This window comes from Belonocnema kinseyi, chromosome 8 (genome assembly GCF_010883055.1).
Source record: "Belonocnema kinseyi isolate 2016_QV_RU_SX_M_011 chromosome 8, B_treatae_v1, whole genome shotgun sequence".
In the NCBI taxonomy this organism is placed as follows: domain Eukaryota; kingdom Metazoa; phylum Arthropoda; class Insecta; order Hymenoptera; family Cynipidae; genus Belonocnema; species Belonocnema kinseyi.
This window is the reverse complement of record NC_046664.1, coordinates 15,131,718-15,143,843: the sequence shown is the minus strand read 5'-3', so window position 1 is coordinate 15,143,843 and position 12,126 is coordinate 15,131,718. Positions and strand designations below refer to the sequence as shown.

General features: G+C 26.3%; 1 protein-coding gene across 6 annotated transcripts in view; it reads left to right on the top strand.

The window, feature by feature from the left end:
* The window catches only part of LOC117177796 (venom metalloproteinase 3-like), a 300,190-nt gene that overhangs the window by 250,579 nt on the left and 37,485 nt on the right, over window positions 1–12,126 (top strand). For 5 of the 6 annotated variants that reach the window (XM_033368725.1, XM_033368723.1, XM_033368724.1 and 2 more), the window contains 2 exons: window positions 1,929–1,984; window positions 9,381–9,507. In XM_033368725.1, coding sequence (XP_033224616.1) covers window positions 1,929–1,984; window positions 9,381–9,507 — 183 coding nt within the window. The remainder of the gene's footprint in view (window positions 1–1,928; window positions 1,985–9,380; window positions 9,508–12,126) is intronic. The other variant, XM_033368726.1, reaches the window with a different exon arrangement.

The following is a 12,126-nucleotide window of genomic DNA, read 5'->3' as shown; positions in this document are numbered from 1 at the left end:
TATTAATTTTTTATTTAGGTATTTTGCTTGACAAGAAGTAATCCCAATTAACGTTGATTATACATATAAATTTATATATATATAGATGTAAATATATTTTTGTTTTTGTAAGGGAATAACTAATTCTAATTCAACCAAAAATCAATTTCCTTTCACGAATTTTTTTGTTTCACATTTAATTTGCTTTCGAAGATTTTTTTGGATTTTAATTTCTTAAGACTGTATCACGATGTAAAACTTAATTACGCATATTGTTTGGCAAAAAAAAATCTTTAGCTTTTTTATTTGTCTAATTAAAGTCAAATACTGGCTTTTAAAAAAAAATTAGTTTGTTTTTTATTTCAACTCGTTCTCAGTCAATCATTTTTTTCAAATTTAAACAATAATAATAATTTGAATATGAATTTTCTTAGGTTACAATTTTCGATAAAACTTCTTTACATTATAATTAAAAAAGTCTTTGTTAAAAGTTTTTCGTTGATTGTAATTTATATAAAAAAAACGCTGGAACTTAGAGATGTCGAATAAGCGCCGAGCATCAGAAAATAAATTAAAAAATTGCTTAAATAAATTGTTCAATTCTTTTTTCGCTATTATTCGAAAGATACTACGAGGCACATTTATTAAAAATGTTATTTAAAAATTACAAACGCTGGCTGAATTAGCACGAGTTTAAGTGAAAAAAGAATTAAAATTTATTTTTCCGAAAAAGTCGGATTTTTAGCTTCAATTAGAAAACCAAAAAAACTACAACATTTTGTCTGAGGGGAAAAATGTACAATACAATTCTAGATCTAGATATAGTCTTCAAAAATAAAAATATTTGAGAATGGAAGTTGAGATCATTTTTCTAACAGGGCAGGCGCTTAGGATTAAAATAAAATGAAATTGGAACTCGAATCACACGTCTTGAAAAAATGCAATTTTCTAGAGAAAGGTTAACCAATTTTAAAATCTTAATACCGTAGATTTTCACTCACGAAAATTTTCTGGTTCGATACGTGTGATACGTTACCGCATGTTTTTTTGGCGTGAATGATATTACGAAAAAATATTAAATTAATTTTTTTTCATATATTTATGATTTTTTTATTGATCGGTTTCTCATAAATAGAGAGCAGATTAGCGTAACTGTGAAGTCAGCTAACGAGCAAAGCACGGGTCTCACAGGCCGAGAACCGTCGGCCGTAGAAGAGGGGGCTGCGAAGAAGTGGGCGTGCCCGGCGTGCGCGCGCACGTTTTCTGCTGGTCCAACCGGGATTCTTCGCACGTGAGATCGAGCTGCGTTCGTCAGCTAACTTTAAACTCGCGTTGTTCTACATTCTACTTCTAAAAAAAAGTTTATCAAATTTTTTCTCATTTTCATATATGTGAATTGTATAGTCTTCTTTTATAATTCTTACAAAATTAAAATTAAAACTGTTGTTACCACTGTCTAAACGCAAATTTGATTTTTCAGAAACGTGTTAATTTATTTAAATTAAATTTTTGTAGCTGGTTTGTTTGCATGTACTAGGAAAGCTTCTAGGAAGTATTTGCTTGGCCTTTTTTTATTAGGTGAATAATAAGCTGGAAATGGTATTGGCAGAAAGTGACTGACTGTATGATACGAATGTAAAAATGTGAAATATTATTAACGTTCTAACTTCCCAGAATTCAGGCGGACTGCGACCAGCGGCTCATAAAACGATTCGAGTAAACACGTCATTCCTTGATTTTTAATTTTTAATAAACATTTAGTTTATAACTTCGCTAAAGAGTAATTTATTACAGTTCTTGCAGTTGATACACTATTTTGCATCGAATAATAAATTTGCACAAAGATCCACAGAATTTAAAATTGATTTTTGATATTTTGTCTCGTGACGTGGTTTACGTAATCGTCAATTAATTTACGATGATAAAAGATTTTTGTTATTGCGTTGCAGATTAGATATGTGCAGGAGGACATACGCGAATGACGTGTGCAATAGAGGAACTGCAGGTATGTTTCTCAGTTAAAAAAAAAAATGAAAAAAAGAATTTTCTACTAGGTTGATTTTTTTTAATAAGAAAATATAATAACGAAAGTCAGGAAAAAATTGTAATTGTTTAGATTAATCACTTTTTCGAATTTGACATTAAAGAGTTTAAAACCCTCTTCGAAACTTTCTTTCTAGTTAATTTAAAAAAAAACTAACAGAATGAAATTTTTCAACTACAGATTTTTGTCCACTTTCCGGATTTTTTACAGAATAAGAATCACTTCTTACTAACTTTTATAAATTTTTACAACCAAATTTTATTTTTTACAAAAAGCACCAAAATAACTAATTAAAAAAATTAAATCTATGAACGAAAGAATATAAGATGAAATGTATCTATATTAAAATAAACTTGAATCTATCAAAGATTTAATTAATGATTAATGTTCATATATTTGAATCCTTTTAATAAATTTCACAAATAAGAACTAAATAGTAAAAATTAAAAATTACTTAATTATATTAAAATATTTTATTATGTTTTTTTATTATTATAGGTTTTTATATTATTTTTGTTTCTGTTAAATTTCATTAATGATAAATATTTATATATTTGAATTATTTAAATTAATCTTATTAATTGTTGATTAATATTGATATGAAAATGTTATTGTTTTAAAATATTCGAATAGAAAAATTAAAAATTACTTCCTAAAACTATAATATATTGCCTTTTCTTATTTTTTTATTTACATTTCTATTTCGTACTTTACTAATGTTAAATATTAATAGATTCCAATTATTCGAATGAAATTCACTAATTAATGATTAATTTTCAGATCAAAGGGTAAATTAATTCAAAATATTAAAATAGTGCAAATAAAAAATTACTATAATTAACATTAAAATTATGATATGTGAAATAAATTTTGTCCTTTAATAAATGAAAATTTTTTATTAAATTTTTGAAATAATATACTAGAATTAAACAATGGCAGGAAAAATACATTTTTGTTCAAGTTTAATATTTGACATTTTATTGATTTCAAATATGAGACTCATAAAAAATAATAATTTCCAATTAAAATCATAATCTGTTAGATATTATCATTATTATTGTATTTTCATCTTATTTTTAAGTTTGTTTTCATTTTTGATTATAAATACTTGGAACAATTTTTTTTTTGGACCAAAATTTGAGGACAAATCAATATACTGAAAAAAGTATTATTTGAAAGAAATCTTAATGGATACAAAATTTTAATAATTTAGTATATTAATACATTTAAATTATGCTAATGAATTTCAAATATTTAATTATTGAATATTATTATTTTAAAATATTTTGCTAACTGTAAATTAAGTTTAATATTTGCACTTTATTATTTTTAAATATTATTAAAGTAAAAATAAAAAAATGCTGTTACTAAAATTAAAATTATAAGATATTAAATAAATTTTACCTTTTTCCAAATCGAAAAATCACCTTTAATTGCTGTTTGTTTGCGATTTGAAAACCATTTTTCGAATTAACTTTCAAGACGTAATTTTTACAGATTTCAAATCTTAAAAGATTTTTAAGTCTCTCCCTTATGACATTTTACTATTCGACTATAAGGAAGAGTTTTCAAAAGGTTTCAAACCATTTACTCACAAATTCGGAGATTAATCCAAGTAAACAATTACCAAAAAAATAAACAATTACCAAACAAAATAAATAATGCATCAAATGGTGGGAATTTTTTATAATCCATTCCTTTTATCTTTTTTGTCACTTCAAAAAGTTGAAAAAATATTTCTCCTATTTCGTGTTTTTCACAAAATTCAATTTCTTCTGCTCTCTTATTCTGCGGGACAACCTGCGACTTTCTCAAGAAATCGCTTATTTGGCTAGAACCTTCAACACATACACTGTGAATAACGAAAACATTCAGAAATCTCACATTCTACTTTTTTTGCTGGTACAATTGTGTTTCATTGTTTCATTTTCTTATTTCTTCTATTGCATCTGATTTTCGTCATAGTCTTTGAACCAGATTCTGAATTTCTAGCTGAAATGTGACTAATTTTCAAACACTTCGACAGAAAAAATTTTCTTTTTTGTCTTCTCTCATCCTTTTTTTCAATCGTTTTCATCAATTTCTTAAGAATTAGGCAGTTTTTATCAATTTTTAAAAGTTCAAAGAATAACCATATTTAGTCTCTTCTTCAAATTTATGTAAATATTGGGAATATACACAATTTGTCAACATTGAAAAATGAAATGATTTATAAAAGGATAGATATTATCAGGGAGCGGATTAGAGCCACTGTGAAGTTAGCTGACGATCACAGCTCGGCTCAGCACGCCGGAAACAGCCGGCCTGGCAAGGAGGGGGTAGCGAAGAAGCGTGTCTGTCAGGCATGTGCGCGCAACGCTTACCGCTAGCTACACGGAGTTTTCCGCAGGTAAGAGCCGAGCTGTACATAAAAGCCGAGCTACACATAAGAGCCGAGCTGCACATAAGAGCCGAGCTGCGCGTGAGAGCCGAGCTGAGATCGTCATCTAGCTTTTCGCTTCATGATCCTTTTTCATTATTCGTTTGTAATTATGTTGGTTACTCGAATATCATCGAGTCTTACATGAATATTTTTTGGATGACCTCGCTTTACATAAACTGCGTTGTCTCCCCATTTTCATTTGTACTTACTTTTCAAGAGTGTATCTTCTATCTGATTTACTTACTGATTTACTTTTCTCTTTCGGATGCGTTACTGATATGGACCGCGGTCGGTAAGTCTTTGAAAAAAATTCCTCGACATGTAGGAATCATTCTAGCCGATTGTCGGATACCAAAAATAATTTAATGAATGATTGGTAAAATTTTAAATTTTAGTAACAATACAAATTTTTCATCAAAAGTATGATGAAAAGTATTACTTTTAATTTCTTCAAATTAATAAATAAGTATGTTTGGCAGAAATTCAATATAAATTTATTTAATTTAGAAGTTTTGGATTTCAAATCGTAGATTTTTAATTTGAATCCTTTTAGAAAAGAATATTTCAGTTTAAATAATCCTACTTAATTTTTTTTTAATTTTTGCTATAAAAATTAAAATTAAACAACTGTACCACGACCTTCAAATTTTTAATGTTTGAAAATTTCACGTTTTTTTTAATAAGTGCAAAAACTATGGTAATTTTTTGTAGATAATGTTCAATCATTATTTAAAAAGAAAATGAAAATGAAACAAAAATTATTTTCTGCCAAGTTATGTGCTGAAAATTTGCAAAAAAATCAGTTTTTTAAGTTGCTGAATGAACATTTTGATAAACTTTTTTTAACTGATGTGTCTTTAGCCCAAAGTTTACAATCAATACATGATAATTGAAAACTTAACAAACTATTTTAGTTTGTTTTTTCAGTTCTTAAAAACTTAAAATTTTTAAAAATTTAAAAATAAAGGTTTGATTCAGCGATTTAAAACAACTTTTTTTCGAATTCAGAATAATCATAACTTTGCTAAAATTAACTTTTGTTTAATCTTTTATTTTTTTTTTTTAATTTTGAAGTCATGTTGGGTTGCTAAAAATATTATTGAAAAAATAATAAATAAAAAATTGTAGAATTCTCCTGATTAGAAAAGGAGATACTTTCGGCCGGCCCTTCTGTTTATGGTTGCAAATCTAAAATTGAAAAATTAAACAATTTAAAAATTAAATATTTTGAATGAGATATTGCAATTTTCAATTAACCTAATTCAATTTAAATCAGACAGGAAGTGAAATTTCAGTCAAAAAAATCATTCTTCTCTAAAATATGCATGTTGTTTAAAAAAATTATGAATGAAAAAAATCAAATTATTAATTTTTGTTTTGTTTTGTGAAAATATTAATAGTCGATTTCTTCCAAAATAAAATTTGTTGATGAAATTGTAATGGAATCTTGTAGAAATCTTGTAAATGTAATGCGGATGAAACTATTTTTCTGCTCTAAATAATTTTTTTCTTCAATAAATTGTATTTTATAATTTATTAGAAAAAACGATAAATTAAAAAAATGAGAAAATTTTTCTCGCTTATTCTAAACAATTCTACAAAAAATACCTCTAACTTTTCTATGATTTTTTTCAGCATTTATGAAAATCCGAAAAAAATTACAAAAAATTTAAAATCATTTATTATCTTTTTAAAATTTTTAAATTTAATTATTAAAACTTGTTTAAAATTTCAAAAAAATTATGTTTCTTAAAAGATGTATAATGATTTTTGTATGTACAGTTTTTGCTAGTGACCAATAATCACAAATTAGAAATTAAAAAAAGTGTTTGGCTCAATTCAAAAGTTTGGTCGAATCTGAAATATCTTCAGCCTAAACTAAAGAAAAAAATTATTATTTTACTTTCGTGCAAAAAAATGTTTTCAGGTTAAAGATATTCAAAAAATCTTCAAAAATCTGTAAATATGACTCAATCTAACATAAATATTTTTCGCACATTTTCCGAAAGGTTTATATTAGACAAAAAATATATTTTTTAGTTTATATTATTATTCACAATTAAAAGCGGTAAAAAACAAAAAATTCTCTACTGTTTTTAAACCATTAGGAAGTGAATTAAAAAATGTTGAATCTTCAAATAAAAAAAATAAAATAAAAACCTATTTTCCTCTGTCTGACTGTAAATGCTTGTCTAATTTAAATTAAATTCGGTCAATTATTTAATTCCGAATGGTTTTAATTTTGGTTCAAAACAGATTTGTATTGAAACTTTACAAATATGTATCTCCAGTTATAATTATTCTATTTGTAAAAAATGATTCAAATTGTGAAGCTAGAGATTTTATTGTTTTATGTTTGTTTATTCATTGACAATAAATTAACTTTTTCCAAAATTTATAAATACCTGGTATCTGACAACGACTTCTTCATTTTCTGAGCCCCTTTTTAACAAATTTAACGAAAAATTAACACCAGATGCATGTCGCTTACAGGCTGTTAAACTGGCTTCGATTGACGAAACTTACTCGAGCTTACAAAGTCGTCGAGGCCAAAACTACTTAACTCTACCTCTAATATTAATCTCTACTATTAATTATTATAGCGAATTAACAAAATGGTACTCCATCATTTTTGCTTAAACAAAGAGCAGCATTCGGGTGGTGCAAATTCATGTCTGTAAAAATTCGAGTTTCAATTTTTGATGCTCCCCCTCCCCCTCCCGAATTTGTTCCTTTTCTGGAAAAATTAATTTAAAAATTTTTTTTTCAGCGTAGACCCCTGATTTTGGAATTAATATGAGGGTTTTAAATTGGAAAAGCTCGATTTTAAGGAAATGGAAAAAAGTCTTTGTTATAAACTTTTTGTGCCCGGAAAATACCCTGAAAAATGCAGAATAGCAGTTTTATATCAAATTCTTGTTAAAGATGGTATTTTTAGAATTTTTTAAAATGAATTATTTTTAATTGATAAGTAGAAGTTTTTATAGATTTTTAAAATTGTTTGAACAATTATTATTTGCTTAAAAAAGTTGTCTCTTCTGTAAATCGTGAAAAGTTATTATCTTTATAGATAAATTATACAAATTTGATGAATTTCAGTAGTTCTTGTGTGACATATGTAGTAATTTTTTTTATTTAATTTTTTGAAACAATTTTTATTTGTTTAAACTATTTTTCCCCTCTAAAGCGAGGAAATTTATTATTTTTTGGAATTAAAGACACAGTTAACAGGAGCTCAGGATAACATTTTTTTCTCAAGGACATTTACCAATTTTTAAAAGAATTTTTAATGGTTTGAAGAGTTTTAATTCGTTGTAACAATTTTAATTTGTTTAAGCATTTGTTAAATTATACAAAGTTGATTTATCTAAAAATAGTAGTTCTTGTTTAACATATTTGTGATTATTTAAGTAATTTTAATTTGTTTTAACAATTTCTTCTCCAAAAATCGTTAAAAATAATTATTTTCTAGAAATAATGACACTATTAAAGAATATTTAAAGCGATACATTTTTAAAAGATATTTTTTGATTATTTTGGCAAATTTTTCCTCTCTAAATCGAGAAAAGGTATTATTTTTGAAAAATTAATGACACAATTAACAGACGCTGAGAGTAAAATTTGTTTCTAACAGATATTGAGTAATTTGTTAAACTATTTTAATTTTGAGAATGATAAATATGAATAGGCGCAAGAGAATGATTACTAATTGTTTAAATAATTGTCATGTATCTTAAGAAGAAAAATATTACTCCTAAAATTCAGTAATTGTGTCATTATTTGCAGAAAATAATGACTTTTTACGATTCTCAAAAAAAAATTGTTTAAAGAAATAAAAACTCTTTTAACAAAGTAAAATTTTTTACGAAAATAAATTTTTTTTTGAAAATTGCTGAATATTCTGCAGAAAAAATATTACTCACAACATCCGTTAATGGTGTCACTGATTTAATAAAATAATAATTTTGCACCAATTACAGGCAAAAAATTTGTTCAAACAAATAAAAATTATTTAAATAATTAAAAATCACTTAAATAATTAGCAAATATCCTTCAATAATATATTTTCTCTCAACATTCTTTAATTATATCGTTAATTCTAAAAAATAATGTCTTTTTGAGATTGTAAGGCAAAAATTGCTTAAACAAATGAAACTTGGTTAAATAATTAACAATTATGTTAAAAAAGATGTACCATTCTTGATATTTATGATTTTTTATCATCTATTCGGAGAGATAATCACTTTTCACAACTAAGATGAAGAAAATAAAAGTTTAAATAATTAATAATTGTTTTAACAATTATAAGTAATACAACATGCTTCTACACTCAGTACTTATGAATTAAAAAAAAAATTAATGAGAAAAAAATTCCAAAATACTATTTTTTTGGCATGACTTTGATAGAAAACTCCTATTTTCCTTTTTTGGCCTTTTTCCGGGAAAAACAGAAGGGGATTGCGGGTGTCAAAATTCAAAGTTATGGGATGGAAATTATTTCTTTAACAGTTCCTTCAAGGTAAATATTTGAAATCCCGGGTTTATTTAAAAATCCTGAGGGCAAAGATTAACTCGAAAAAAAAAGAAAAAAATTACGAGATTTCTTTTTTCTAGGACCGAGAAAATTATTGGTGGGGTGTGTTTATCTTCAAAAATCGAAAATCGAATTTTTGGGCCACCCTTAGCCCAGTTTGTTGTATTGAAATATAAGGGCTAATAAATTAATAAGGATATATAAATTAATAACTTTTCGAGTATTAATTAGCTAATTAATTATTGAATAATTGAATAATATAATTTATTTAGCAATATTAATAATTAATTAGTAATTAATAACGAACTTTGACAATAACAGAAGTAAAATTAGTTTAATTTAACCACAAAATAAATAAAAGGTCGAAAGAACTGAAGGATTAATAAATCATTTTTATACAGGTTTCGCGTATGTGGGCGGAGCATGCGTCGTTAATAAGCGACTCGAAAAAGTCAATTCTGTCGCCATCATTGAGGACACTGGAGGTTTCAGTGGCATTATAGTCGCTGCGCATGAAGTCGGCCATTTGTAAGTTTTAATTATTAATGAATAAACAATTGCAATTAAATATGTAGACTACAGTCAAAAAATATTTTCACGAATAGCGCATATATGAGACCGGATTTTCGTTTTTAATTTATGAATTTCTTGAATTTTGTACTTCGACTTTAACTCGTGTTATCACCTTGGAAAGTTGCAGAAAAAATCTGAAATGTAGAGAAATCAATCCTTAAAATCTTATCCTCAATTTGAGACCATTAAACTTCAAAAGTATTGACGAGTTTTCGAGTTATGTCTAAAAATGTCCAAGCGTATATTCTTTCTTTTTTAGTGGATTTCAATTTCAACTTCAAGTCGCGCTATGTCGTTTAATAAATGGTATGAGAATCTCAGAATTACAGGACGCAAGATCGTAAATCTCATCTTTAATGTAGGCCCAGGAAACTTAACAAATATTTACGGGTTTCTGAGTTATGACTGAAAATGTCCAAGCGTATCTGCGTCGAGTTTCAGTGGGTTTCAGTTTCAACTTAAAGTCGTTTTATGCCGTATAAAAATAGAATAAATGTCTTAAATTTACAGGATGCAATCTTTTAAATGTCATTTTCAATTTAGACCCAGAAAACTTAAAAAATATTCACGCGCTTCTGGGTTATAACTAAAAATGTCCAAGCGCATCTATGTCGATTGCCAGAGGGCAATCTCTGCTGCGGTCGCATTTTGCACCTCAACTTCAACTCATGCTATGATATAGGATAAAATGCGATGTAATTTCTAAATTTTCAGAACGCAATCCTTTTATTTTTATCTTTAATGTCAGCCCATAAAACCTAAAAAATATTCACGGGTTTGCGAGTTATGACTTAAAATTTCCAAGCGTATCTGCGACAAGTTTGAGCGGGTTTAATTTTCAGTTTCCAATTGTGCTACGCCTTATAAAAAATTGGATAAAAATCCGAAATTTACAGAACGCAAGCTCTTAAATCAAGTCTTTAATTTAGGTCTAGACTCACGGGTTACCGAGTTATCAGTAAATATGTCCAAGCGTATCTGCGTCGATTTTCAGTAAGGCAATCTCCACTGCGGTCGGATTTTGTACCTCAACTGTAACTCATCCTACGACTTCAAAAAAATGTTTCAAAAACCTGAAATTTACCATACACAATCTTTAAAATCTCATCTTTAATTTCGACTCAGAAAAATTAAAAAATATTTACGGCTTTCCGAGTTAAAATTAAAAATGTCCAAGCGCGCCTGCGTCAATTTCTAATCAGCGATCAGCGCTGCTTATCGGCCCAGATACGCTTGGACATTTTAAGCGATAAAGCATCAACCCGCAAAGATTTTAAAACTTTTTTAGGCTCAGATTAAAGACGATTATAAAGATTTTGCGCCCTGTAAATTTCAGATTTTTTTTTACAACTTTACTAAGTTATAAGACAAGTTGAAGTCAAGGTACAAAATTCGAGAAATCCTTGAATTGAAAAAAACTTCCTCTTTTATGAGAAATATCTAAGTCTATTTTCGACTGATTTATCGTGTTTCAAAAATAATTTTTGACGGTAGTGTGGTAAGAAAAAATTAATTTATTTCGATGATAAATTGTTTTTTATTTAAAACTATAGGTCTGAGCATTTCTTGAAAATTTTGGTAAGAGTAGGTAATATTCTTTGGATATTATCATTTTAACAGACTTCACACTCTTTCTGCTAATCCCCTATTTTTTTCTCATTTTTGGATTATATGCAAACTGAACTAATGAAATTCATTAAGAAAATAAAACTATTTTAGTTGAAAAGTTAATTTCTTCACACAAAAAATCATTATGACTTTTTGTGAAGAGTTCATCTCTTACGTTTAAAAATTTAACTATTTGGTTAAGAATTTAATTATTTTATTGGAAATTCAACTCCTTTGTTAAAAAGTTCTTTTTTTTCAAAAATTCAACTTTTCAAATAGAAAATTTGTTCCTTTGGACTAAAAGTTCATCGTTTGTCAAGCAAGTGTAGTTTTTTGGTTAAAAATTTATTTATTTTATAAAAAAGTCATCTTTTTTGTATTGAAATTTACTCTTTTAAAGAAAATTAACATTTCCCGGTAAAAAATTCAAGCTTGTTTGTCGGAAATTCTTATTTTTGGCTTTAAAATTGAAAAATTGGAGAGAAAATTCCATTATATGGTTAAAAATTCAACTGTTTGATCAAAAAGTTAAAATTTTAGTTACAAATTCATATTTTTAGTTTAAAAAATCGGCTGTTTTGTGTACAGTTTATCTTTTAAAATTACAGATTTGAATATTTGGTCGAAATTTATCTTTTTGTTCAGAATTAATATTTTCGGGTTTAAGGTTTAATACAACAATACCACAATCTCGTGGAAAATTTCACTTTTCGAATAAAAATGCAACTTTTACGTTAAAAATTAAACTTTTTTATTGAAAATTTTTTTTTTTAATTTAAAATTTAATTTTTTATATTAAAAAATTTTGTTTTTTTGGTTGAAAATTTATCTATAGTTAAATCTACAAATGATTTCAATTTTAACAAAATGTATTTAGTGCAGATAAAAATTATTTGTTTAAAATTCATTTTTCAGATTAAAAAATAATTTTCGTCTTTTAATCTTGACCATTCAAAAATTTAATGA